General features: G+C 46.0%; 2 protein-coding genes across 7 annotated transcripts in view; one reads left to right on the forward strand and one right to left on the reverse strand.

Moving 5' to 3' along the window:
• The window catches only part of Marchf3 (membrane associated ring-CH-type finger 3), a 172,621-nt gene extending 150,333 nt beyond the window's left edge, over positions 1-22,288 (forward strand). Inside the window, exon 5 of one of the 6 annotated variants that reach the window (XM_076912630.1) lies at positions 11,910-12,145. In XM_076912630.1, the coding sequence (XP_076768745.1) occupies positions 11,910-12,113 (204 nt within the window). In that variant the 3' untranslated portion in view covers positions 12,114-12,145. Of the gene's footprint in view, positions 1-2,966; positions 3,036-3,773; positions 4,986-11,909; positions 12,146-12,203; positions 12,623-18,734; positions 18,788-19,952 lie in introns of those variants that run through there. The other 5 variants (XM_076912631.1, XM_076912634.1, XM_076912633.1 and 2 more) reach the window with 5 other exon arrangements.
• Lmnb1 (lamin B1) overlaps positions 12,616-27,895 on the reverse strand; it is a 41,354-nt gene continuing 26,074 nt past the window's right edge. The window contains exons 6-11 of the mRNA XM_034517774.2: positions 25,572-25,792; positions 24,693-24,918; positions 22,295-22,399; positions 17,375-17,494; positions 15,727-15,834; positions 12,616-13,447 (exon numbers count right to left, since the gene is read on the reverse strand). Coding sequence (XP_034373665.1) covers positions 13,406-13,447; positions 15,727-15,834; positions 17,375-17,494; positions 22,295-22,399; positions 24,693-24,918; positions 25,572-25,792 — 822 coding nt within the window. The 3' untranslated portion in view covers positions 12,616-13,405. The remainder of the gene's footprint in view (positions 13,448-15,726; positions 15,835-17,374; positions 17,495-22,294; positions 22,400-24,692; positions 24,919-25,571; positions 25,793-27,895) is intronic.

Below are 27,895 nucleotides of genomic sequence, written 5' to 3' on the forward strand. Positions count from 1 at the left end.
AAGGTATTCTCCTACGCTTTCTTCTCCAGCCTTATGGATTTGTCTTCTGCCCTTCAGTCTTTAAAAGCCCCAGAGTCCACCTGTCTGCAGTTTAAGGGTTCCATGTGATCTCCTTACAGAAGGTTAATTTTTCTATCACCTTCCACTAAATGGTCTCTCCCTTGCTCATTCCCTAGCCTGTCAACCATGTCGTTCTATCTAGCTCCTTGTGAATTCCATCTGCAGTGGGGGGAGCATTTCCTGCCGCAGTCTGTCTGATCCCACCTTTCTCAGGTAACTTCCCAGTGTCTATCCACAGGGAACAGTCACTCCCTGCAGGCTTTCAACTCCACCCCCACCCCAAAATTGGCCTATCTGTTATCAAGTCAGTTCCTTTAGTGTAGACACTTTAAATCATAGGGCAGTCTTGCTGCCATTAAAGATTCTGAGATTAGAGTGCATTTATACATAAATTTCATGAAAATCAACAACTTGACAATCTGTAGTGATCCCACATTCCATTTGCTCTGTTTTGTGCGTTCTGTAGTAGAATTTGCATAAAATTCCAGTCCTAACTTGTTAGCTACTCCCTAGTCTGTGGGTGCTAACAGAGAACATGCCTCTTGCTGTGCCTTTACAGGAACCTGTTTGTTCTGCCTGGGGGACCCTGGGCACTACGGCCTCTTAGCCTGTGCCTACCCATCTTAACACAGGGGACAGTCCTGGCCCCCACCTTTCTTTGGCAGCAAAATGTCTGCTGGTCTCTCGGGCACAATGTGCCCCGTGTCTCCACTATTGTTGCTATAAATAGCCCTCATGTAATCTCACTGAATTTTTCTATTTCTAATCGTCTTAAAGCTATTAAAATAATTAAATATAATAACATTGAGGAATATGTATAATTTTTTTATTTAACCCCATCTAATAAGATACAGTAACTTGCACCATTCCTAACAAGATTTTTATATCTAGTTCTGGTGAAACCCGAAAGTTCACACTAACACTGCCGTTCCCATACAGCATCAGAAAGCTGACGTGTCTGCCTGGTTCCCTATTTATAGCTCCCCGTACTGCGAGGAGACTGGCACTATCAACCTTGCCATTTGCTTATCACATCACTCCCTCCGTGTGGAGTCAGCAGCACTCTGGCTACTTTGACCTGGAACTTGTTCTGTAGACCAGGCTAGCCTCAAATACAAAGATCCGCCTGACTGTGCCTTCAGAGTTCTGGGATCAAATGTGTGTGCCGCCACCACCCAGCTAACACCATGAAAATTTTCTGGGTTAACACATGGTTGGTTATTTCAAACATGCCGACATCTATACTACATTAGTAGCGCTGGCATTTCTTCCAGAGGTCCTGAGTTCAATTCCCAGGAATACACTATTCCTCTTTACCAAAATATATTAATATCCTGCTTGTCCACGTTGATGTTTTCCAACCTTCTAAGTCTCCTGTAGACAACATACTGGCAGATACTTCTAAAATATATCATCTAAGAGCCAGTATGGTGGTGCATGCCTTCAATCCCAGCACTTAGGCGGATCTCTATGAGTTCAAGGCCAGCCTGGTCTACATAGTGAGTTCCGGGACAGCGGGAGCTACATAGTGAGAGCCTGTCTTGAAAAATCAAAACAAAATATATAATCTATGTATAATCTAAGACTCTGAAGTCCATCAGTGCACATGAATTTTACTGCTCTGTGCGGTCTTCAATCTACCATCTTCATGTCTCGTTTCCCTGTGCTCTTAAAATCTGATGATGTGACTATCAGCCTAACAATGTGGGATGGTGGTAAGAGGAGTTGTATCTCTTGGGGGCGACAGGGAGTGGGGGACCCATCAGAAGACAGCCAGTTTCCAATGGCCACGTAAAATGTGACTATCTGCTGTCCGTTACAAAGGTGTCCCCTCCCCATTGACTGTAGTCAGTTTGCCCTTTTAGAGTGAAGGGCTTGTGCAGAGGAAACCCATGTGCCTCACCTCTGTGCCTGCGCACCACATTGCATGCAGCTACCCGGCAAGCAGGCACTGCAGCCCAACCTTACCCCACTGCCTGGTGGCACTGGCCTGTCACTGACTTCTTCTGTGGTTTGTGTTTTGTCAAGCACTGCACTGGAAGAGGAGCTCAAGCCAAACCACCTCCAGCTCACCCCCTCCTCCCCTCTCCCCATCCACCCATCCGCCTGTCTCCCTTGGTGTTTGTTTTATCTTCCCTGGGATGCGGGGTCATACTCTCAGCCTTCCAGCAGTGACTTCTCCCGGGTGTGGGGCGGGGGCAGACGCACCTTCTGCAACAGCACAGGGTCCATCTTAGTTAGAGCCATGGAGCCGAACTGGGAGGCAAGACATGGGAAACAGAGCCGTAACCCTGGAGTTAGCATCCTGGCCAAATTCAACCACTCTCAAGCTTCAGAGTGGACATCTGGGCTCGATTTCACAGCCAGGGGCCCGGCTGCTGCCTATCAATGTTGGAATGTTAAGTCTTTAACATTCTGGATAGAGTCCACTGGCTCCCTGGCTCTTGGGAGTGATTCTATTCAGTACAAAGGGTAATTAAGTGTACTTGGTAGGACAGTCCAACAATGTCTCTGTCCTATACAAAAATAACCACACAGCTCTCCCCCAGCACAGCTCAAGGAAGGAGACAGCTGTGACCAGTCCCCAGCAGCGCGCCACTACCATTCAGTGTTTACTCTGGTGGAACTCAAAGGCTGTTGCTGCTAGGATGATTGTATGTGTGGTGGTTTTCAGCTTATAATTTGAGGCTTCTCTGAGGGTGACTCTGCAGGACCCAAGTCCCAGTGCCACAGAGGCTGCCAAGGGAGGGCCAGTTGCAATGTTTTTACAGTATAACTTTTTCCCATACCCTTGAAACAGGAGGCACAGACAAGCTTTATGGCACTTTGCAATTAACTCTGCTGATATATAAAATGTCACCGGGCTTTTTCTATCACTGACCTTCCTTCTCTCTGCCGCTGTCTAGCAACTGCAAGAAGCTGGGTCGCACAGCCTGGACCACAAGACACCACAAGGTTAGACACACTGTTCATTCAGGGCCCAAAAGCAGTTAGTTAGAGGCCTGAAAAGTCCAGTCAGACATGGTTAGAGAGATGGACAGAGTCTGTGCAAGGCAGCCCAAAGTTCTTGCCATCTGTAACATCTCTGTGAGGGCCCAGGACTCAATCCTGCAGGCAACAGTTTAACAATAAAACTAGCAAGCCAGGTGGTCATGGCACGTGCCTTTAATTCCCACACTCAGGAGGCAGAGGCAGGCAGATCTCTGTGAGTTAAAGGGCAGCCTGGTCTACAGAGTGAATTCCAGAACAGCCAGGGTTAGCAGAGAAGCCTTTGTCTCAAAAAAAAAAAAACAAAAAAAAAAACAAAAAAAAAACAAAACAAAAAAACCAAGCAAACAATAAAACTAGCAGTCATGGGCCTCTGCCGCCTGAGATCCACAGAGGCAGGCAGCGTCCTGACACTGGCAGTATAGCCCTGTTGGCCTCCCCGTGGTGTCACATAAGAGGGTGAGGCTCAGGGACAATAGGCTACGTCCACTGGGGAGCTAAAGAACCAGTGATGGCTAAACCATGGGCTGTAGGTTCAAAGCTGGGTCCCTTTTACAGAGGCATTATGTACAGCAAAGTTAACCAGTTTGGCATCAGCGTGGATGTCAGAGGAGAGGCCTGAGTTTGTTCCCAAGCATGATGCTTTTTCCCCCCTCATGGGCAGAAGGCCAACAGTTCTCAGAGCATCTGACTAAAAAGGCAACCCTGTGTCTTCTTCAATTTAGAGCGTCCTGATCTGATGTGGCTGCCACTGCTAGGCCAAGGTGTAGTGAAGCGGGGCATCCCTTCCTCTCCAAAAGTAGACTACACAAGGCGCCAGAGGCCCTGGCACTGCCTTCATCAAAGACGTGGCACGGGGACAGGCCAGCACAGGTTGAAGGTGGTGGCTCAAGGCTACATGGAAAGAGAAATCCCCGTCTATTGAACTAGCATACAGTGTGGAAGTCGGGGAGGGGCAGGGACTGTCCCCAGCTGTGAACCATCCACATCCTTCAGACTGTCCAGAAGTCCCAAATGTCCATCTCACCCTGTCTACCGGCAGACAGACCACAGATAGGGGCCTCTAGAATCCATCCCAATGTGGGCCACTGGACATTTTAGAAACCCCTACCACCCAGAGAAAGAGAAAAACTTGTTACTGAGAGCCCTCAGTGGCCCAAGGGAATAGATCCAGAGAAACCAGGCATGGCACATGCCTTTAACCCCAGGACTCAGAAGACAGAGGCAGGAAGGTCTCTGTGAGTCTGAGGCCAGCCTACTCTACATAGTGAGTTCTAGGCTAGCCAGAGCTACATAGTGAGACCCCCGACTCTAATTAATTAATTAATTAATTAGTAAATCAATCAGAGAATGAAAACATAGGAAACTCAGGCTCCTCTGACTGGGAAACCCTGGAAAGATACAGAACAATGAAAGAATCCCAGGGTAGGCCAATCTCCAAGTGAACCCCACACAAGCCCCCTTGTTTCCTCTCCCACTCCCACCTCACCCCCAAAGACTGCTCCTTTGAGCCACATTAGCACCAGGAGAAAAAGTACCTGAAGCAGGCCTGCTGCAGGACAGAGAACAGATCACCCAGCAAGAAGTCAGAGATGAAGCAGCACAGGCCCCCTCCACACTGGGGACCAGATCTGAGGACCATCTGCCTTGTGGCCCCTGGGTAGCTTGTCAAAACAGAGACAATATGATGCAAGTCATCAAACAGACAGCACATGTTCATCCCCTGCCTGTCCCATTTCCATGTCTAACAGCAGTCTCCTGCAAGACCATGGCTTCCCTAACTTCCTCAGACAGCACTGGCATTAGCTTCTTCCCCACTATAATCATCCAGTCTCTCAGCCAAGCCAGCCCTTTCCTGCTGCAGAACAGGCGGCCAGCAGCACCAGCTTCAGAGGCGGATCCCATTCCTGTATCTTGCGATCCGGGTGCCAAGGATGACAAAAAGCTCTCCTTCCTTTATTTCATAATTCAGTGTTTCCCAACCTCTCAACGCATTCCTTTTTGGAAAACAGTTGCCAAAGATACCTCGTCACTTCTTCTCAGCAGCCTGGGTGAGGAACAGAGTAGAGCCCTCCATGGGGCAAGCCGTGGCTCCAGCATGCCTGAAGCTGTCTGTTGGCACATCAATCCTGTCTCCTAGCTAAAGGCTTACATTATTTGTTTAAGTGACAGTCTGCCATAAAACCACAGCTTTCATCAAGGACAGGAGCACTGCCATCAGCTCACTTCTGTAGATCAAGCAGAGTGGTATCCAGCTTTGTTCAAGGTGGAAGCAGGAGCGTCCAGCAGACAGATCCGGCATAGCAATGCGCAGGCGCACACTCATGAAGTGCTCAGAGGTCGGCCAACTGGCAGGAGCAAAAAGACTCTTAGTGCTTAGGGTCTCGGTGGGAAATTCAGAAATGACAGCCACGCACAGTCCAGAACTCTCCATTTCCTGCTTGAGGCTTGAGCACACAGGGTACCTCCAGGGTCACTGTCATCTTCAGTTTCAAACAATGCGAGGGGTACCAATGTGACCAGCCTGTCACAGACTGGCAATGTTCACAATGCACCCTTCCTACCAGAGAAGTGGAGAATCCCAACAGGGTCACTGAAGTTCCCTTGGGGAGTTTGAAACAAAGGAATACCTTTTCAGCCGGAAGGATGCTCTGAATAATTATGAACAAGGGGAGGGGGATATTCCATGAGGAGCCATGAGGAGCCTACATTAGCACTTCCCAAAGGGGGCAGTCACCAGCCCTCCTGGAATATTCAACCGTGCAAGAAAGAGGCAAATACTTCTTGGCTGATACTGTAATAGGTTCCCACCTGGGTGTTTGTTCCGATGGGTGCCCATCAGGGTCTTGAAGCCAACACACAAAGCACAACTTTTAAGTCCCCCGACTCCAAGCTGCCCAGCAACTCCACACTCCAGTCCAGATGTCATCTGCTCAGCAGAAAGAGCCATGTCGTCCCCCCCCCCCCCCCCCCCCCCCGGAGAACTTTCAATCCCATGCCGGGCTGGAACCTCTTCAGGCTCCACTGCCAAGAAATCTCTCTAGTCTCTCTAGTTTGATCTTAACCCTAGAGCAGTGGTTCTCAACCTTCCCAATGCTGCAACCCTTCCATACAGTTCCTCATGTTAGGCGACTCCCAATCATAAAGTTATTTTCATGGCTACTTCATAACTGTAATTTTACCGTTACGAACCGTAATGAAAATGTCTGCTTCCCAATGGTCTTAGGGGACCCCTGTGAAAGAGTCATCCAACCCACAAAGAGGTTTTGACCCACAGGTTGAGAACCGCCACTCTAACAGTTTGGTTGTTTATGTATTTCACCCCTAGGACCTTCTGGGGAGTTTGGAGAAAACCAGCTCAGGGTTGAGCTGGGTGGACATAGCCCTAACCTCGGAGTTGGGGACTCATGAAAGCAGCCCTAGGGGAACCCTTCCCAAAGGCCATTTGCCAAGAGATCCGAGCCCCCTGCAGCCTGGTGGCAGCTTTGACCTGGAGCTGGAGTATTCTGAGTGTCAGTCAGGGAAGGATTCCCTTTACTGGACCATCAGGCGCGGCAGCTCAGGCTGTGCATGGCAGTTAGTTAATGGCTGACAGTGCTTGCTCAGTTATTACTCGTGAAAGGAAAAATGTGGTGCTTCTGGTATTCTCAATGGCTTTCCTTGCTGAACCATTGATTAATTCAAGATGTATTGATTCTGAGAAACACCATGTGCACTCACAACTCCGCAGAAACCCCACCATTCTATACCAAATCTCCTTACTCTGACCTCAGTTCTCTTGGTTAATTTTAAGTTCAGTTTTAAATTCCTGTGCACTTGCAACTACCATATGGCCACGACCTCTTCACACAGTCTAATTGAATTCTCCCACTAACACTAGACTCGACTTTTAATCTAAACATATACCTAACAACACAGATAGAAGAATGTATGGTTTCTCAGGACCATGCCATGCTACTACAGCAACTGGTGTCATTAACTGCTATTCTTATATGGGGTTTTCCATTCGGAGAACTAGGTCAAAGGTCATCAGTGTTATTCTGTTTGAATCCTGTCTATAGAAAATCCTGGGAAAGTACAAATGTGGAACATTACCATGACTACACTTGGCATGTCCTAAACGATGGTCAATCCAGTTGTTAAAATTCTTTTTACCTCTGTCTAATCACAGCTGAATCACCAGTTCCAATAATCCCCATTATTTTGTAACCCCCACCCCACACAAATAACCAGGAGGTGCTGGCACACAACTCTGGGTCACTGTCAACAATTCACAAATTCCATGGACAGACACATTGCTTCACTTAGGCCAAGTGCTTTTCGACTGCTTTCTGCGTGCTCCAATGACTCTGTAGCTTGTAAGCACTGACCACCTCCCACAGGACACTCTAACAGAACATTTAATGACCTCCCTGAACAAAGACTGCGTGTCCTGAAACACAGCCAGCCTGGCAAAGGTCAGTCCTCCAGGGCCGTGGCTCAGCCTCGAGAGACTAGTGGAAAACAAGGCAGAGGGTCTCACAAGACTGTCCAGAGGTTAAGAGCACACAGGTTCAGTTCCCAGCACCCACGTGAAGGTTCAGCACCTTTTCTAACTCCAGTTCCAGAGCTCTTATGACTTCCAGAGGCACTGGACACACAAAGGACACATACATCCATATAGGCTAAACACCCTTACACATAAAATAAATCTTTTAAAAGACCTGGGCTGGGAACAGAAGCCCTCTCTTCAGCCAATCTGCCAGGGCTTCCTTTAAATTGCCCCTCAACGGCACTGTGCAGCATTCGTTGTATTTGCCACTGGGTTGAGGAAGTTTGGATAAAACGGATTGGGAGGTTACGTGACAATTGGAAGCATTCCAGTTCCTACTTGCTGAGGGGCACGTGTTTCATCAGTAAGCTAACTCTAACTGGGTAAAACTGTCTGCTGCCGGCAGCCTGGGACAGCAGGAGAGGCAGAGCTAGCTGTCAAGGACAGAATCAGTCAGAAAGACTACCAGCTCTGGTAGTCCCCAAGTCACATCCTCTGAGTGCTGAGAGGACAATGACACCTTTCGGGCTCTTTCAGTATCCTACCTGCAAAACAGGAATACCACTAGCTAGTGAGGTATGCACAGCATCTGTGCAGGTGCATGTAGGAAGACAATGACTATTAACATCTGAGTGTGCCCCACCCATTCTTTCCTCTGAAAAGCATCCCTGGTTGCCTTTCTGTCCCCCAATCATGTAAAAACCATGCTTCAGGGTCCTGTGCTCCAAGTGTGCCTCTAGCTGCAAGACAAACGCAAGCCCTGCCTCAGGCTTCTCTCAGGACTTCTGGGATAAGGTCATTCTGACACCCTTGGCCACCTTCTCCACAGAAAAGGCCCTTCCAGGACTGCCATTGGCACCTTTCCTGTCGGGTCCATGGCAGCTTCTCAGAGTGAAGCCCAGGTCACTGTTCCTTTAATGATGAAAAATGAGTGTTCTGGAGTGTGGGTATCTGACCATCACTCCACCCCAACCCCAGGATCAAATCTTCTATTCCCCTCCCCACCCCCCCCACCCCCCACACACAAAAGCTTAAGGAGAAATGGACTGACTTGTCCTCTGGAAAAATGGCTCACAGGAAATCTTTGGTCCCAGCTTCTAGAACAGGGGAATGGGAAACTGGTGGGGGAAGGGGCCGGGCACGGCAGGGTCTAAGTCAAATAACCTGGTGCTGGTACAGGCAGTGAGCCAGGAGGCTCCCTGGCTCAGATGGATGAAAAATCAAAGAGCTGGCATTCAGTTTGGGAACTGGATAACAAACAGCTATCTGGCGATCACTGCCAGCCACTAAGCTAAAAAGCCAACACAATGAGGTCCTGTATACACCACACAACGTGACCAGACTTGGGTCACAGGACTTCATAAGGGCTGAGTGGATGCATATGTATATTTCTCAGAGCAAATCACACCAGTTAAGCTGGGGGGGAGGGGGGTAGTGGGGGAGGGGTATGGAGTGAATGTTGTGGCCCACACACATCAGGAAAGGGAGGCAGGAAATAAGTTCCCAGTGGCCTGGATTACATAGCGAAACCTGGGAATACTGAGTCAGACTGAGGAAAAACCACTGTCCTGTCATTGCACTGAGGTCTCCCCAAAGGCAGACTCATGGCAGATGGCAAGGGACCAGGAAGGCCACGGGAGCTGACAAGTCTGGCAATGCAGCTTCAAAGTGTAATCATTTTTACGTCTTTGTACCCTCACACACCAGGGCAAGTGTGTACAGGTCACAGGACAGCTTTGGGGAGTTAAGTTTTCCTTCCTGCCATGTGGGTGGGAACTCGGGCTAGCATCTTTATCCACAGAGCCACCTCCCTTTGAAATCAAAGAAACCAACATCAATTTGCTTCAAACAGCATACAAATGAGGAGGTCTCTTTAAGGTCCAACCTGAAGCTCACATGAGGACTCAGCAAAGTAGGTCTGAAAAGGCAACGGAATAAATACTACAGGGTGGCTGGCAGGGTAACCGAGCAGCCAGCCTGGTGGAGGAAGCCCTCGAATAGGAATCTGGGTGAATCTGTGCTTTATTGTTATAAAGTCATTAAGCTACTGGGCAGGCTGTCTCCTGAAATGGAGAGGTGCACTTTGTCTCTGGAGGAATGTCAGCCAAGGACGGGGTTTACTGAGCAGCTGAAAGTGAAAGAGAAAGAAACCATCATTGTGGAAGTGAAGGCGGAGGAGGTTGGAAGTAGGGCGATTTCACACCCTGGGCTAGAGCGGTCTCCACGACAAATTGGCAATGCTGACTGACTCTGTGTACTGTTCTCTGCCCTTACCCTGACCCTCTGTACCAGCCCAGCTTCTACACCCAGAACCATTACCTGTGAATTTGCTGTCCCTTCCACATACTTAGTAAAGTGGAACTCTAATCCCCCAACAACGTGAAATACGTACAGCTTCTCTAAATATTTCTATTTTCTGTAAGAAGTTTCCTTCCCATTTAGTTTGCCTGATCATCCTTTCAGAAGGCAGTCAACCAAAAGAAACAGAATTCTAAATCACACCTCTGTCGAAACCATTGCTTCAAGCAGCAGGACAGCACCAATGTCAGAATTCTAGGTTTTGCCGTGAAAATATCAAACTCTAGCTTCCTGGACTAACACTGGACCATTGACTCCCCTCCACAAGGAGCACAAGCTACCACATGAGAGGTGCAGAGTAAGATCCTTTCTTGTTTTAAAACACACACTGAGACATTAAAATAAACTTCAACATGAGAATGGTGCCTAAGTCAATGGGCACAAGACAGGATAATTATACTTGGAAAATATGCTTCTGTCTACACAGAGGTGTATATGACAATTAACATGTCATGGACAAGCCCTCCCTTCCACTCAAAGACTGATTAAATAGAAGCAGCTAAGGCTTGTTCAGTAGTATGGAACAGTCTAATAGCATCAAAACCCTAAGATTTCTAACAAAACAACCATTACTGCCGAAGAGGTAAGGTTACAACCCTAACCTCCGAAGAAGCAAACCACCTACAATTAGGAAGTCAATAAATGTACCTATAACTTAAAAGTAAGTACCCCAAAACTCAATATAACAGAATTACTAAGACTATTAAGCCTCAACAATAATGAAAGAAATGTTCTTTTTAAAAAAGTTTTTAAAGGAGTGGACTAAGGATATGGCTCGCACCAAGACCTGAGTTCAATCCCCAGCAGCTACCTAACAGAACTTGGGACATGATGCATGCTCATAACTCCAGTGCTGGGGGGTGAGGGTGGGGAGTGGGGAGGCAGGAGGATCCCTGAGGCTTCCAGGGTAGGTCAGGTCCCAAGGAGAGTGCCTATCTCAAGAAAAGGTTGGCCGCTCCAGGGGAAGGATGCCCAAGGCTGTTCTCCAGCTTACACACTCTCCCTCCCCAAGAGAATCAAAGGCAACTTCAGAAATGAAGCCAATGAAATCAGAAACTCAATGGCTTGGATAAATGCCAAGGTGGACAGCACAGAATCAGTGAGGTGAGCATGAAGCACTCACAGCCCAGAAAAAAAATCTAAAAGCAAGGAAGGAGAGGTTCAGTGTCATCTTGAAATCCTAGACTAGAGAAACAGTGAACCAAATGACATGGTCTCCAACAAGAACATGCAGAATTGTCTTAGACAAAATGAGATGAGACCCAGGTCAGAGGGATGCAAGTAGCTAAACATGAAGATCAAAACAGACAGCAGAAGATGAAGCAAGGGAGAAAATGAATTCTCACCTGATATGAGAAGGGTAATTTTAAAGTGTGTCCATGTGTGTCCTCTGCCTCACCTCCATCAGTGGAGCTGCAGGGAGGGCAGCCTTAGGGTCCGAAGTCCTCGGGACAGGCTTACAGCAGCCAATCCCTGAAAATGGCCAGAAGCTAACAACTACTTTGGTTAATTGAATCCTGGATTTTTACTATAAATTTCACCAGATCGCACACTATTCTACTACATTACAACCATCATCTCTCCTTAGTGTCTAAAGTGTTGGGTTTTATAGCATAATTAACTGGTTACGAGAACCTCAGGTTTACCTTGAAGACAAGAACCCCCTCTTGTGGCAAATGTTTCACCGGCACACACAGCTGTCTTCCCTACTGCCATTCAGAAGATAAATCTGTGTTGAGAAGTTATCATTTTATCTGCTTCAGCAGACAGGATCTCTGACCTGGCATTTATCTTGTGTCTGCGACAGCACCAGTGTATGCTGTAAATCTGTGCAGCACAGTAATTTGGGGCTTTGTGAGTTATTTTCAAGTGAAAGCTGGTAGTCTTTGCACGGCTTACTGCAGGAATATTTTAAGAGAAGCGCAAACACTGGCTTTGGGTTAGCTGCTGAAATGTCTTCTGTGTACTCTAGGGAGGCTTCCAGTGTTCTGCTTCTACAAGAGGAACTGTCCCTACCAAAGCAATTGTAGGGAAGAAACTCCAAATCCACAACCATCGAGGAGCTAGTGATCAGATCACCTCGGTAACGGATGCCTGCCACAACACTCCTGACCATGGCCATTCAGTTCCTCATCTAACAGGGATTCCTAATGAATTTTTTCACTTTCTATTTTAAACAAGAGTAAAAACAGACTCTAAAATCTCTTCACTTTCTTCTTCAATATAAAGGTGATCCACTCTGTGTCTTTCTCTGCTGTTTCTCCAGAGAGAGCCTAAAAGCCACTATGGATAAGCTGAACATAAGGCCTGAGCGTTCTGTTCCACTGCCACAGAGCCCAGGAGTCTGAACGGTCATCTATTTACCTTCCTCAATTGTGAAACATCACCGACAAGTCCAGCTCATGTGGGTCAATCAGAACTAAAGCAGTTCTACCCAGTCGACATCGGCCTAAAGCAGTGGTTCTCATCCCTCCTCATGCTGTGGTGATCCCCAACCATAAATTCATCTTCATTGCTAGTTCAAAATTATAATTTTGCCGCTATCATGAGTCATACTATAAATAGCTGTGTTTTCTAGTGGTCTTAGGTGATCCCTGTGAAAAAGTCAGTCACCCCCCAAGGGGTCACAACCCACAGGCCCCGACCTGCTGATCTAAAGGGTTAAAAAAGACAGTAAATTAATAGTAAAACAGCTTTTTATTTGTTAATGTCAGATAAGAAATTTAAGCATGTTACACTATCTTAAAAACTCAACTAGCGCACTTGAAGAGAAAGCCTCCCCCCACCCTAACCCCGCCTGTCCGTTCCCCTCAGGAATCAGGAATCAGGAATCACGAATCTAAGAGAAGTGTAGCTGACCATATAACAGCTCTGTGGAACCCCCACCCAGAGTGCTTACATGATGACTAGATTAATATTGCCTTCTTACAAAATGTTTCTTCTCTTTTCTATTAAAAAAAAAATTTGTAACCTTGATCACTTATTACAAAAAAATTCCATACAAAAGTTCATATATTGAAAACCTGCCTCCCCCTCCCGCACAGCACCATTTTATAGAGAGCAGAGAAGGACCAAGAGCAGACCGCCCGTCTAGGGAGAGCAATCTTCAATTATGCCCGGACACGCAGTGGTTTTCTTACCCTCCCTGTCCCCTCCTAAAAGAACTTAAAAAAAAAAAAAAAAAAAAAAAGTACATACACACATACAAAAAGGAAAGAAAAATGCCAAAACCTTGAGGGCCCCTTTCCAAACAGTACAGCTAGCTGAGTGTCAGGAATTCACATCTTGCAACGTGTATGGATAGGATTTCTTTTACAAAACTTTCAGTGTCAAAAAGGAAATTAAGGCCATCAGATTCGCAGCTTAAAAATTCACATAAAGGAAATACAAAAATATCGTGTGCTTCTGAGAAGGCTCTGCACTGTATACAGGACTCCGTGCTTCTAGCTTGAGGAAGATGTGACAAGTTCACATAATGGCACAGCTTTTATTGGATGCTCTTGGGGCTCCCTGAGAGGGGAAACAGAAGGAAAATCAGTACCAACAAAATGACAATATTCTAAACACAAAGCATTTCCCACAGAGGCGCTAAAATGCTGCCTCCCTACTTAACATGGGCCTGCTCAGCCTCACGCCTTCTAGCTTTCTCTTAGGGCTTACGTCAACTAATCCACAACTGAGCTTCTACCCTGACTATACCAGATTTTTACAGAAAACAAACAAACAAACAAAGCTGGTCTAGGCCTGTATAATTTCTCATTAAAATAGCTCAGGCCAGCTGAGGTAGCAAACATAGCAAGATCTGATTTTAATAAGAAAAAATCTATAAACAGTGTTTTTTAAAGAGCTACAGCAGGGGCTGAAGAGATAATTAGAAGGCTCTATGGTTAAGAGCACCAGCTGCTTGCTAGGCGGACCTGGGTTTGACTCCGTATAATGTAGTTCCAGGGGATCCTATGCCCCCTTCTGGACTCCACAGGTACTGCATGGTTAGGTGCAGGCAAAACACTCAGACCCTTAAGATAAAAAGGTTTAATCCTTTAAAGAGCTGAGACATTGCTCAGTGTCACTTGCCTAGCAAAGCTCAGTCCTTGTGTGACCTGTGACTCGCTAACTAGACCAAAACTGAAGGTTGTCAGTCCCAAGGGCACTGGGTCACTGCCACTGTGCTTGGCTCTCCATCACGGCAGTGGCAAGGGACTTTCCTAGCATGCGGGATGGAGGGGGCTCTGACAAAACACCCCACAACTCTCAGTCCCTCCTTCCACCAAGGCAACTGCTTGCCTTCTCCTTCAGTGCTTGAGGCCTACTTTTGAGACTGCAGTAGAAGGGGTTCTGGGCCCGCTTTCAGGAGGCCTAGGACTTGCCAGTTTAACCATCTTTCCCAGATGCTATTTTGTAAAGAAGCCTGGGCTGAACTCGTGAATCACAAGAGCCACCTGGAGAGTACAGCACTTTCAGCCCTGGCCAAACCCAGCCAAACCATAGACTTCAGGACTAAGAATGCCTGACAACTGACACGCTATCATTTGTTCTTTCTATAAAGCCCAAATATCCTACCCACCACACTGTCCAAGTGCCTTTTCCACAGCTGTTGACAATGACACCAGAGGCCGAGAAAGCTGTCCAGCCAGGACTCATGCAGATCACTTGTCTCAAGTGTCATCTTACTTCTAGTCCTTTGAGGGTAAGACTATAACATACTTGTTAAAACTATGCCAGCAAAATATCAAGGCATCCAGATGAAATAAAATCCCATGTCAAGTGATTTACACAAATGGGGTTACACACATGGGGTCTGCTGAAGGCAGGATGTGGTGTAAGGATGTTCCCCATACACTCATGTATTTGAGGGCATAGTCAATTGGGAGTGGCACCATTTGTAAAGATTAGAAGGACGGAGGTGTGTCCTTGTTGGAGGAAGTGTATCACTGGGAGTAGATTTTGAGATTTCAAGAGCCTTGCCAGGCCCAGCCTCTGCTTTCGATCAGGACATACAGCTCTGGCACCATGCATGCCACCATGCTCTCCACCATGATGATACTTAAACTGTGAAACTGCAAGCGAGTCCACAATTAAATGGTTGTTTTCATAAGAGTTGCCTTGGTCATGGTGTCTCTTCACAGCAATAGAACAGTGGCTAAGACACAGGCCAACCTAAATTACAAATATGGAGACGTGGAGACAAGAAGAGGCAAACTAATGATCACACTCAACAGCTTACAAACTGTTACATAACAGAATATAAACTGAAGGCTCATTAGTTATTAGTATTTTTCCCAAAATTAATTAATTTAAACAGAATTTGGGGTTTGACTGGAGTTTAGTTGAGGTTCTGCAAAGCCCAGGTATCAGCTAAACTCTTGCAATTACTTAGTGAATGTCAGCTTACTCTAACAGAAATGGGTTTGGCTCCAGTGGAGCTCAGTGTGGCTCTGGGTCTTGTTCTCTATTCTGGGATTCTATGTGAATGCTGCCCTCATTTAGTAGCATGCACTTTTCAGAGTCCAGTAAGACTTCAACATTCAATCTAATCTATGCATTTGTAAGTAATGGACATGCTCAACACAACATAGTATCTACACCAGAAAACAAAACACAAAAGCTAAAAGTTGACAAAGAAAGCAAAAGTAAAGGGGCTAACATTCCCCGCTGTTTCCAGGTCTGCTACCCTGTGCACCGCTGCTGAGTGTGCAGCAGGGGGATGGCCACTACCTGGGTTTGAATACAGGAAGGAAACCCACACACAGGCTTTCAGGCAATTCTACTACCACAAATTAAAACCATACCTGCTGGTGGAAACGCTCCTCCTCAACAGCCACTCCAATGGGCTCCTCCTCCTCTTCCTCCTCTTCAGGTATGGTAGTTTTGAAGACTGTGCTTCTCTGAGCAACCTCCTAAAGCAACACAGAAGACTTCAAACCAGAAGGCTAAGGGAGGCGTGTAAAGCCGTTTCAGCAGAGCTTTAGCAAGTGAGTTTTACATAATTAGCAGCAGTTAGTAGACCTTCAATTTTTCCTGCAGGGGAGCTACTGGTATCCAATTTGAAATACCTGCTGAGCAGTTTCTAATGCTTTTTATCCTAGTCTCTATGAAAAGTCTGTGCGAGTGACTTGGCATACTAAATTCTTTATAAAACTCAACGTCAATTCTGCTTAAACATCTAGGTTCCTGGCAAAGAAAAGGTGCTAAATAAATGCTGAATGAAACAAAGGGAGCAGCTGCTGTAGCCTCGGGCGAGGGCAGGCAGCAGGACCACCCAGGGAGGGCGGAGGCCAGGGCAGCACCTCTCATTCCATCAGGAATGGAAGCTGGATGGATTGGCACTAACTCCTAGTTACAGACCATTGAGTTCAAATGTACTGTATGGAAACAGAGCCCACTCTTTAAAGTGCAGCACAAAGTACCTAGTTCCAGTTTCCACTAAAACCTCCAAGCACCGATAACTTTCCTGCAGAGAACGCTGAGGTGGGCAAAGGCTGCCAAGGTGAAGCACGAGCTAACCTGCAGCTAGTGTGAGTACTGTCGAGTTCAAAGGTCACTCAACACAGAACTCCACAGTGGAATTGCTTCAGTAAGAGCATCTGAAAGTTAACAGAGCCCCAGGTTTAAAACAAAAGACCAAGAAACCCCAAAGATAATGTCACATGGCTTCTTCACTGCATCAATATGAAACACAGGCAAGAACATTCTGTAAACAAAACAAGGTGCTGAGATGGCTGTGTGACTGAGTCGGTGCAAACAGCCTGAGCCAGGAGCTGCAGGCTGCAAAGTCGGTCTTCTCAGACACACAATACACACGCATTACTGTTCTAACCAAAACAACAGCATTATGATTAACTATTTTGTCGCTGTTTATCAAGAGAGGTTTCTCTGTGTAGTCCTGGCTATCCTGGACTAACTATGTAGACCAGGCTGCCCTCAAACTCAGAGCTCCTCCTGCCTCCCAACTGCTAGGATTCAAGTCTGTGCTACAGCCAACACAGCATTAGAATATAGAACCTGACTCCTTACATCAAGCATCAACTGCCGTTGTTCTTTGGCGAGAATCCTCCACTAACATGAACTTACACTTAGTTTCCTGAGCACTGGGAATTAGGAAGGTTGACAAACACTTGCTAGGTTAACAGCATAAGCATTTACCAGTAAACAGCCTGCACCACATGCTGTGTAATAAAATGTGAACATTCAGAGGTGAAATTATTCAGGGTCCCAAAGCCAATGTGCAGTGGAGACTGAACCTACCTAGGAAAACTGGACCTGGGAGAATACATCAATACCCTATGAGACACTGGTTTTCAAATGTGTGGGGGTTCCCTTACTCAGTGTCTATTACTTGGCAGCCTTACTCTGAGTGAAGTCTCGGTTACTTCACATTTCAATGGGATTTCTGATAAGAAATCACACAGCGAACCTTCTGGGGAAACGTGCTCGTACCTCTCCCTGAGAATTCTTCAATATAACCTTCACGTCTTCACCAGTGCCCCAAGAGTTCTGGTTCTTCCAGATGAGGTCAGTTGGAGGACTGGCTGTGACTCCAGCATTTGCAGCCCACACCTGAAAAAGAAAAGATGTCAGTCCACCCAGAAGCCAGCGCTCACATATTTCAAGTTCAGCAACATGCTGAGACTTCATTCTCATAGCTGTGGCCTGAGAACTCTGCCCAGCTGCTGTGCTGTTGGCTCTTTGTGGTCACTACCGCTCAGACATCATGTAAGCATTCAACTTCCTCCCGTGACAGGCATATGGACACATGAGCCCCTGAAATAAAGCTGTCACAACTGGCCTAGCTATTCCACAAAGCAGCTAACCTAGAACAAGTTTACTTATTTTCTTTATCCACAAAAACAACAGTACCTACAACAGGTGAAACAGTTGGTAGACTGACAAGCAATGCAAAGGAGCCGGCTCACTGTGAAACAGTAGTATTAACAATCAATTGTTCTATGTGCTTCAGGGGCCGCCCTTCCAGTGAACACACACACACCCCACAGAACTCCAATTTCAACAACAGAAGCTAACCTTCTAACAACAGTCTATCTGAAATATTCAGGGAGAGTGGCTTATCCCCAACCGGAGATAGTGTCACAGTGCCCCAGCCCGTCTCAGATTCTGCTTCACAAAGAGTGCAGGAAATGTTCCAGGTAAAATATGATTGCTATTGAAATAAGCCAAAGAAAAAAAAAATACATTCCCCTCATCAGCATGGAAATTCTGCCGTATTTTTATGTATTTTTTGGCAGACAGAAACAGGCAGAAGAGGGAAAATACTGGCAATCAGGAAACCCAAGTACAGAGGGCTGGCGAGAAAGCTCGGGGCGAGGTGTGCAGTGCTCTTGAGAGCCTGGGTTCAACGCTCAGATCCTGTATCAAGTTGATACTGACCATCCCTGACTTTAGTTCCAGGGGATCCAGCGCTGGCCCCTCTGGGCATGTACATGCATGTGATAACACAACCGTATAGAGCACACAGACATTCAGAATTCATTCTTAAAGGGGAAAGGGGGAAAGAAAACCTGGGTGTAAATCCTAGACAAATCATTATGCTTTGCGGCCTCGCTGTCCTTAGAGGCGGATACAACCAACCCTAATCCTGCAAAGAAATAAAGAAGACAATGTAGGACTAGGCACAGAAACGCCTCAGCTGGTTATGGAATGAAGGCTGGAACTGGTTGCAGTATAAATGGTGTAACTGGTTGTACAATGTTTTGGTTGATACCAAAACTGCCAAGGACAAACCCAAGCTTATAGGGGAAATCTATGAATCTCTGTGACCCACAACCTCTGTTCCCTTTAGGTTGTTCTCCTGTCTTAGACAAACGAGGCTGTGAGGTCCCACTCTTGCAGCAGGTGAGCTTTTCTTAGAGTACCTAAAGCCCACAAGGGGGTGACTGGACCTCTGTACCTCAGAGAAACTGAGTTACTTCTCTAGTTCTGGACAGAAAGGTCCATGGAAGTTTCCAGGTCTTCCATGAGCATTACAGACAGAAAGGAGCATTTACCAGGATAAAACTGAAAAAAGAATAGGACCTGAGCAGCTTTCAGACACAGAGCAGCAGGCTTCCGGTCTTCACTATTTCCATGGACTCACACGGTTAGGTTAGTGTGAGGTGAGCTGTCAGAGTGAGGCCGAAGTCCCAACAGGCGGCTAATCAGATAAGAGATGTGTGTGCTATGCACCCCGACTGCAAAGACTTAGGAAAAAGGTGACATACCTAACTAGAAATTTTTGTATTAAAATAATATTCTAGACTTTTGTTTGTTTCTTGAGACAGGTGTCTCTGTGTAACCCTGGCTGCCCTGGAACTCTGTAGATGAGGCTGGCCTCCAACTTAGAGATCCTCCTGCTTCTGTCCTGGTGCTAAGACTAAAGGCACATGCCTCTATGCTCTGCTTTGATATATTCTGAACAAACAATAAACAAAATCCCATAATTGTGGGGAGCGGGTATGGCGGCCAGCTAAAATGGCGCCTAAGCTTATGAATGGCACCCGCCAAAGCTTATGAATGGCACCTGCCTAATTTTATGAATAGTGCCTGACTTCCTCACACACCTCTGTCAGAGCTACGTCCACAGAACTACTGCGCAGACTCGCTGCCACGCAGAATCAGGCCATTTGACGTGTGCCAATGGTGTGTGCCCACGTGGCAGGCTCTGAGTGACCAGGCATGGGGATAAAAGAGAAAGTGGAACTGGGATCTGGGGCTTCCAGAGAGATATTGTAAAAAGGTTCCTGAGTAAACTGTGTTGGGAAGAATCCCATGTTGTGTCGCTCCTTTCTGTGGGTCGGAACGGGTAGCGACACATAATTTTATAGCTTTCTAAGTTTTTAAACTATAAAAATTAATTTTTCAAAGCATACATAGGACTTTCATCTCTGTTCTGAATCTTCAGACTGCTCTTACAATTTGCCTTGTACAATGCCATAGAAATCTCCCTCACTACCATGTCCCAAAAATCTGATCACACTTAATCCAAGGTACTAAAGACAAACTGTACTACATTATCTCCTAGGATCCGTTCTGCTATAAAACACCTACAGGAGTGATCGTTTTCGTCTCTGGGCAGCACATCCAGAGGATAAAGCGGATGACTGGCGTGATGGCTCCACATCGTGAGACAGACAATATTCAAGTCTAAACCTTTGGAATTAAAATAGCAAACTTTTAAACACATTATGTAGTCTCCCTAAGACTTATAATAGAACTATAAGCAAGCTTCTCTCACTATAATTATTAAAGAATAGGGTAGTTAGGATATTTGTTCTCATTTTCACTCATTATTACAAAATTAACACCTGCTGTTTTCAGAGATGTCAAAGCTCTCTATACTTTAGAGAAGTTCTAACCTGCATTCTGAGCCTTTGATCTTCAACATTAAGGTTTATACTAATCAAAATTATAAATATGTGGGAGACTAAGACAGGGTGTGATCACTTCACAGTCAGCCTGGGCTGTAGAAGGAGACCCAAGGAGGAGAGAAGGAAGCTCGGTGTGGAAGTGACTGTCTTTAATCCCAGCATTCAGGAGGCAGAGGCAAACAGATCTCTATGAGCTCCAGGCAGCCTGGTCTATATGTAGGACAAGCAAGTCCTAGGACAGCCAAGGTTATAGAGACCTAGTCAAAAAAAACCAAAACAAACCACAAGGGGGCGATATATAGGTGGCACCTTTTGTTTTCTGGATATAGGGTTTCATGTTGTCCAAGCTGACCTCAAACTGTGTGGCTGTGAACAGACTCCTGACTTCTACTTCCCAAGGGCTAGGATACAAGTATGTGTTCACCACACCCAGCAGCATTTGCTTTTTGTTTTTTAAAGAACCCATAAAAACAGTGTGCAGTCACATCTACATCCTTCAAAGATGACGATGCCTTCTTTGAAATCCGAAGTTAACGCACTGGCATGCTAAGTAAAAACAAAGGAAGCTTCTGTACGCTCTATGATGCATACTTTTCTAAACTCAATACATTACTGTTTAAAATGTGGTCTTTTACAGCATGTCAATACAGAGCTAAGTCAGAGATAAGAGCTAAAAATGCCATTTAGCCATCTCTCAACATAGACAAATTCACAATGTTGTGCCAAAAGCATGTTATTCTGGACAATACCAGAATCCTATCCCAAAAGAAGACTTCTTTGTACATTTCTGTAGGTGGCTTTAGAGTCCAGAAGAGGGTGTCAGGTCCCCTGGAGTTGAATTCACAGGTGATTCTGAGTCACCCAATGTGGGTGCTGGGACTTAAACTGGTCCTCTGCAAGAGCAGCCAGTGGATATTTTGTTTGGTTTTTCAGTGTCTAGTCCTGGCTATCTTGAAACTTGCTCTGTAGACAAGGCTGGCCATAAACTCAGATATCTACCTCCCTTTGCCTCCCAGGCCCTAGAGTTAAAGGCATGTGCTTTTTTGGTAAAGCCTGGCTCTTTTGTTTTCTTCTTTCCTTTCTTTCTCTAATTATTATTAATCCTTTGAGATTTTCATACAACGTCCTCTGAGCACATTCATGCCCATCCTAGCTCCTCCCCTTCCCACCCTCGCCATCCTCCCAGCCCTGCCCATCTACTTTGAGATTACTTTTTTCTTCTTTCCCCATCAAGTGCAGTTTGTGTTGCCCAGCCCATTCGGGGACTGAAGCCCACCTCTGCAGTGGGTCAGACTATCTATCAGGAGTCATGTCAGTCACAACTTTTCCCATAGCTATCAAATGCCAATGGCTCCTTAGCCAGTGCCTTCCCCTTGTGTGTTGGGATTTCACTGGCTGGAACTGCAGCAAGTGCTCTTAACTATCCATTTCCCACCCTAAGATGACAAAGTCTTGCTAATACAAGCTAGGGTGGCTTTGAACTTGCAATGTTCTGCCTCAGCTTCCCAAGTGGTAGAGGTGCAACCAACTACATCTGACTACTGAAGGACCTTTGTTAGAACTCCAAGCCTGCAACTCCATCCCTGAAAACAGCTAAGGGTAAAATGGAGCGGCAAGAGAGCAAAACATTCAAGTTTATCCAAGGTAATTTAGGCAGCTGTTGTTTTAGGTGAATGCTAGTGTTGGCTTCCTACAGATCTTTATGCCATGCAGAATCCTGGATTGCACTAGGCTGCAAGTATCAGTAAAGAAGCAACTATTTTATACCCAATGAACCAGACAAAGTAATCCAAACATCAAATCTCTTCACTGCTCTAAGGCAGAATTTTTAAATATTTCACAGTATATGTAATACCCTACTAACATAAAGGCATTTTAAAGCCCATTTCTAAAATGCTTCTTTCTCTGTCAGCCAAGCTGTTATTTTGGCTTTTATCACAACTACTTTATCTGTGATTAAGATAAATAAAATTAAATGATGAGTGAGCTCACTTACTGTAACAGTCTGGCCGGCCTTCAGCACGTATCTTGAGGTATATTTGTAACTGACTGACGTATCTCCAATTTTTCTGATCATCTCCCAGCCTCCCATTGGTTGATCCTAGTCACAAACACAGTATAACAAGGTCACTTCACATACACATAAACTATGAAATAATCAAACCCACGGCCCCATACAGGCTCTTTGCAAAAAGCAATGTCATGAACACTGCACCCACCAGGAAGAATTTTAAAAGGGACAAAACCGAGGAGATGAAAATTACACCCAAGGATCATGTTCGCTGCTCAGTTATATGGGTCCTTAAGATTTACAGCACAAGGCAGCCATGGAAACCACAAACAAATTCCTATGATCTGATGGCTTTCTGTTTTTAAATCATAGACACTTATGACTAACAAAGACAAGGAGGAAAATTTTCTTTTGTCTCTTACATCTGTGACAGTTTTGCCCAGATAAACTATTACTGAGGGAGTAAAGCTGAGCCACAGAAAGCAGTCAGCACGCCAGCCCTAGCCGACACTACCAGCCCCAGCCCTGCGTGCCCAGGGAGGAGCCACGGGGACAGCAAAGCAGGAAGGCTCCACGCTAGGCCTGCACACTCCTGGTATCTGTGTCTCTGGAACCTGGAAACATCAGGAGAGCGATAGCTTCTCTGTTTCCAGGCTGGGGCCAACCTGGCCTAGAGCCCAGACCCTCCTGGAACTGGCTGTGCTATGGAACTTACTTAAACACACATCAACACACAACGGCTGGAGAGAAGGCGCGCTGTTGTGGATTTGGCCTAATGCTGTTATACTATGTTAATCTGGTCCCCAAAATTGCAGGAGAATCCACATGGTCACTGAGGGCCCCTGCCCCCAATTGGTTTTCATTGGTAAATGAAGTTGCCGGCAGCCAATGGCTGAGCAAGCAGACAGAAGAGGGACTGTTAGGATTCCTGGGCAAGAGACCTAGAGAGGAGGAAGGAAGGAGTTAGCCACCATGCAGAAAAGGAGTAGCTGCCACACCTGAGAAGTGCACAACAGAGAGACAGCCAACATGGAGGAGCCCGGGAAGAGCATCCCCGGAGGGATGGGGACAGACTGGGGCTAGGACAACAAATATCGGTGGGGAGTGTTAGCCACATGGAGGTTTTGGAGTGGCCCAGCCGGTAAGCTCTTAAAACGTATTAAACTACAGAGACTGCACGTGTGAGTCTTTCTTCCCTTTGGGAACCAGAACACTGGGGCAGGTAGCTGGGTAGATTTGAGTACAGATTAATTGACAACAGGAACAGGGAGTGATCTTGCAATTCTTATCAGACCCCAAACATTTTTCTACTTAAAGTGACATTCTCCCCACTGCGCCCCATTCCCTGCTTTCCCAACACCACCCTACATCCTCTGAGTCCCATCAGAGCCACAGAGCTCTTTAAAGTCCAAGTTCTAAACCTTAGAAATCCCTGAAGTGGATACTTCCTATTCACATAAACTTTCAAGATGGAGACTCGTGTTGTCAATATTTCTATATAAATCCAATCACGAGCATCTAGTCACTCATGACCTTTAAGAGTTGAACATACCTGAGCCTGCACCCGCATCTTTCCAGAAAGCTTTTATTGATAGCTGCAACTTCACCTTCACCAGCTAAGGAAAACTATCTTTGAAAAGAACATCATGAGGGCTGGAGAGATGGCTCAGAGGTTAAGTCCTGACTGCTCTTCAGAGGACCTGAGTTCAGTTCCCAGCAACCACACGGTGGCTCACAACCATCTGTAATGGGATCTGATGCCCTCTTCTCATCATTCATTGTGTCTGAAGACAGCAATGATGTACTCACATACATAAAATGAATAAATCTTAAAAAAAAAAAAAAAAAAGAACAGCCGGGCAGTGGTAGTGCACCCCTTTAATCCCAGCACTTGGGAGGCAGAGGCAGGTGTATTTCTGAGTTCCAGGCCAGCCTGGTCTACAGAGTTAGTTCCAGGACAGCCAGGGCAACACAGAGAAATCCTGTGTCAAAAAAAATCAAAAAACAAAACAAACAAAAAAACAAACAAACAAACAAAAAAGAGACAAGGCTTTCATGAAATGGACGGGCTAAGTCTATGGTGAAGGGGAACGCAGCTTTATAAAGCAAGATTAACAAAGAAAATCTTAGGCTGGTAGGGTGGCTCCATGGGTAAGGGTGTTTCCACCAGTGCTGATAACCAACTCAATTCCTGAACCCAACAGGGTAGAAGCAAAGGTGATTCCTCTGGCCACACCAGCTGTAACATGGACACCATTCCTATCACCCCTACCTAAAGGCTTTAGACTTACTGACACATACAAAAGATGGATAGCTATTACTACCCACGACAGCAGCCAGGCGGTCTGCAAAGCCAGGCCTGAGAAGCTGATAGACTCCTTACCTGCTCAGATGTGTTCTTCAAGCGAATGAACTTCCCGTCAACATCTATCTCTTCAATGCACACGTTCCCAGTGGCTGAGGCAGAGTGGGAGATGCTGACACTGCTGCTCGCCTCCGACTCTTCCACATCAACTCTCTTCCGCTTTCCCCTGGTGGTGCGCACGCTGCGACTGGACGATGCTCTGGACACGGTCACCCGGGAAGAAGGACTTGGAGAGAGCTTTAACCTGCGTGGGAAAGAAGGTTGTGTGGATGAACAGGCACCTGACTCACCTAGGCTTTGGCCCACACAGGCAGCTGTGAAGCAGGAGTCCCTCCCTCGCCATGTCACACACAGCCAATAGTGGCCTTAACCAAAGCAGCATTTAGTGCTGCTGGGATCTTCAATTTGCATTACTAAAACACGTGAATGGGCCAACCTGATAGTTAAAAGTAATGACTAAGATCTATTTATACTTATCACCGGATGTTAAAACTAATGACAGGGAAATTTCCAAGTTGCTTTCCTCCTTTATAAAAGGAATGTTTCATTTTCCTTAAAAGTAAGCATTTAATATGCAATTTCCTTCCGTTTGATCCGTTGGGAAACGTGCACTGCAGAACAGTTCTCCATGCTGGAGAATGCACTGGGTTTTCATCTGATGCTTTCAAATGCTTGAGATCCCTGTTTGGCTGTTCTTTACCATGGACCATTTATAAGTGTCTCACTCTGCTGCAAATACCTCTGAGACACAAGGTGCTAGCCTGGAGCAGTCCTAAAACACTGGATAGTAAAAAAAAAAGAGAGAGAGAGAGAGAGAGATGGGGGAGGGAGTAACACGAAAACAAAAACCAGCCTGTCTGGCCCGGGACGCCGAGCCCCGAGCCCCGAGCCCCTTACCGCTCTTCTTCGCCTTCCAAGAGTTTCCTGTAGGCGCTGATCTCCATGTCCAGGGCCAGCTTCACGTCGAGCAGCTGTTCGTAATCATTCAGCTGCTGCTGCATCTGGTCCCTTATTTCCGCCATCTCTCTCTCTTTGTCAGACAGCATGCGGCGCGAGTTGTCTCTCTCTTTAGCAAGCATGTCCTCCAATTCTTGAATCCTTTCCAAACATGCTCTAGACTTCAGAGTCAAAGAAACACATTTACTTTCTAGGACCATTTCGCCGTGAGCACAAGGCAGCTATTTTAAACCACCTTGTGAACTAGAAAGCAAATACAGTCCCACAGTCTTAACCCACAAGATCCTGACTATGAGCAATTAATTAAATTAAATTCCCAAATCCTTAAAATATTAAACACATCTCTTAAAGTTTTGGGTAGGCCGGGTGCAATCGTGCATGCCTTTAATGGCAGCACTCGGGAGGCACGGGCAGATAGATCTCTGTAAGTTAGAAGCCAGCCTGGTCTACAAAATGAGTTCCAGGACAGCCAGAGCTGAAACCCTGCCCCCCACCCCATAAAAGTTTGGGGTAACAAAAGCCTACAAAGAAATATTCCTCACATTAAAGCTTTAAAATTACACATAAGTTTTCAGTATTAGCCAAATGAATGTTTACAGCTCTGGAAACCTCAAGTCGACTTTCCTACAAGGTTCTCACTTCAAAAGTGCCAATTAACTACAGAATGCCAGCATATTCCTTCACAAGAGGGGCATAAAAGGATGTGTGAGAATACTCTGAAAAACTGCGAGGGACTTTCTAAAAACAGAAGGAAAGGGTTTCTGGCTGCCATGTTGAACGCACCAGAGTCTCATTAGGATGACCCCATCATCTCTTGGTTTGGTTAACACACAAAGCACACGTGCTACAGAGAGATGTATAAAAATTGCCAGAGATATTGAAGCTGTATTTGGAATACAGAATGAAACAACTCACACATCCTACATTGCAAAGTTCATCCTTAAAACCTTGTAGCTCACTGGGTTAGGGCAATCACCTATGCTTCATCTCAGAGGCCTCAGAAGGGCAACCAGATCAAAAGGAGAAGCCAAGGCCCCAGGATCCCAACACTCCGCACCAGCGGCAGAGGAAGGGGCCCGCTGTTGAAAACTGGAAGGAAGACGCTGCAATAAATGCTGCACTGCTGAGCTGCATTTCTTCAACAAGTACAGGCTCAACTTTTAAACACATAATGGGCTGTGCAAGGAGCTTGATGATAAAAACCAAGCTGCCTGGACTGAGGAAATAAAAAAAAAAAAAAAAAAAAGACACCCCCACCCCACCCCCAAACCCCTGTAATACCAGACTTGAGAAAAGTGCATGAATTCCTGCTTACAGGGGAGAAGAACCCTTTAAAGAGCAGTTCTACTCAATGAGTACAGATACTAAAATACATATATCACTAGACAGAAAACCAGTTAGATTGTGGCTATACTAAGTTTGCATATTCATGTGTGCAACATTGGTCTATGAGAATGAGTGTGTGCACACAACCTATTCCACGAGAAGGCCCAGAAGCTGAGACAGCAGTGCGCAGCTGAGACAGCAGTGCGCGTTCAGTGTCCTGGCCTTACATTCACATTCCATTCTCCAGTAAAAAGAACCAGGACTTCTTAGAGAAATGCATGATTCTATCTATCACAGCAGAGGAAATACGTGGTAAACCTAAAAGCACATTACAAAACCAGGTCGTAAGGTGTTACTGGGTTGACTCAGTAGTGGAATACTTGCATAGAATGACCAAGGCCCTGGCTTCAATCTGCAGCAACACAAGAAAAGAAAACCTCCAAAAAAAAAAGTGGCCAGGCTAGAGAACTTGGCGGTTAGGAGCTCTTGTGGTCCCAAGTCAGTCCCCAGCACAAACACTGCGGGCCTCACAACCACTTGAACTCCAGCCTTAGAGAATCTAAGGCCCTCTTCTGGTTCCCAAAGGCATCTATACTCAAATGCATAAACCACATGCACACGCACACGCACACTAAAAACAAAGTTTAAAAGTAGTAAGTACTGACTACTTGTCACACAGCACTGAAACTTACAGCAGTCCCAACAGTAGAACCATGTGAGCCAAACCAACAATGTAGCGCTAGATTTAAAAAATGCACGCAGTCCACCGATGGAGTAGAGGGGGTGAGGAGAAAAACCCTTCCTAACAGAGTGCTACTCAATACACATCTGCCTCTCTAAGACAGGGACCTTATATTTACTCTTGTCTGGGTGGGCCAGACAGCAGGAAATTAAAAAAAAAAAAAAAAAAAAGACTCTATTAACAGTTAATAAACCTA

Source organism: Arvicanthis niloticus, chromosome 14 (genome assembly GCF_011762505.2).
Source record: "Arvicanthis niloticus isolate mArvNil1 chromosome 14, mArvNil1.pat.X, whole genome shotgun sequence".
NCBI lineage: Eukaryota > Metazoa > Chordata > Mammalia > Rodentia > Muridae > Arvicanthis > Arvicanthis niloticus.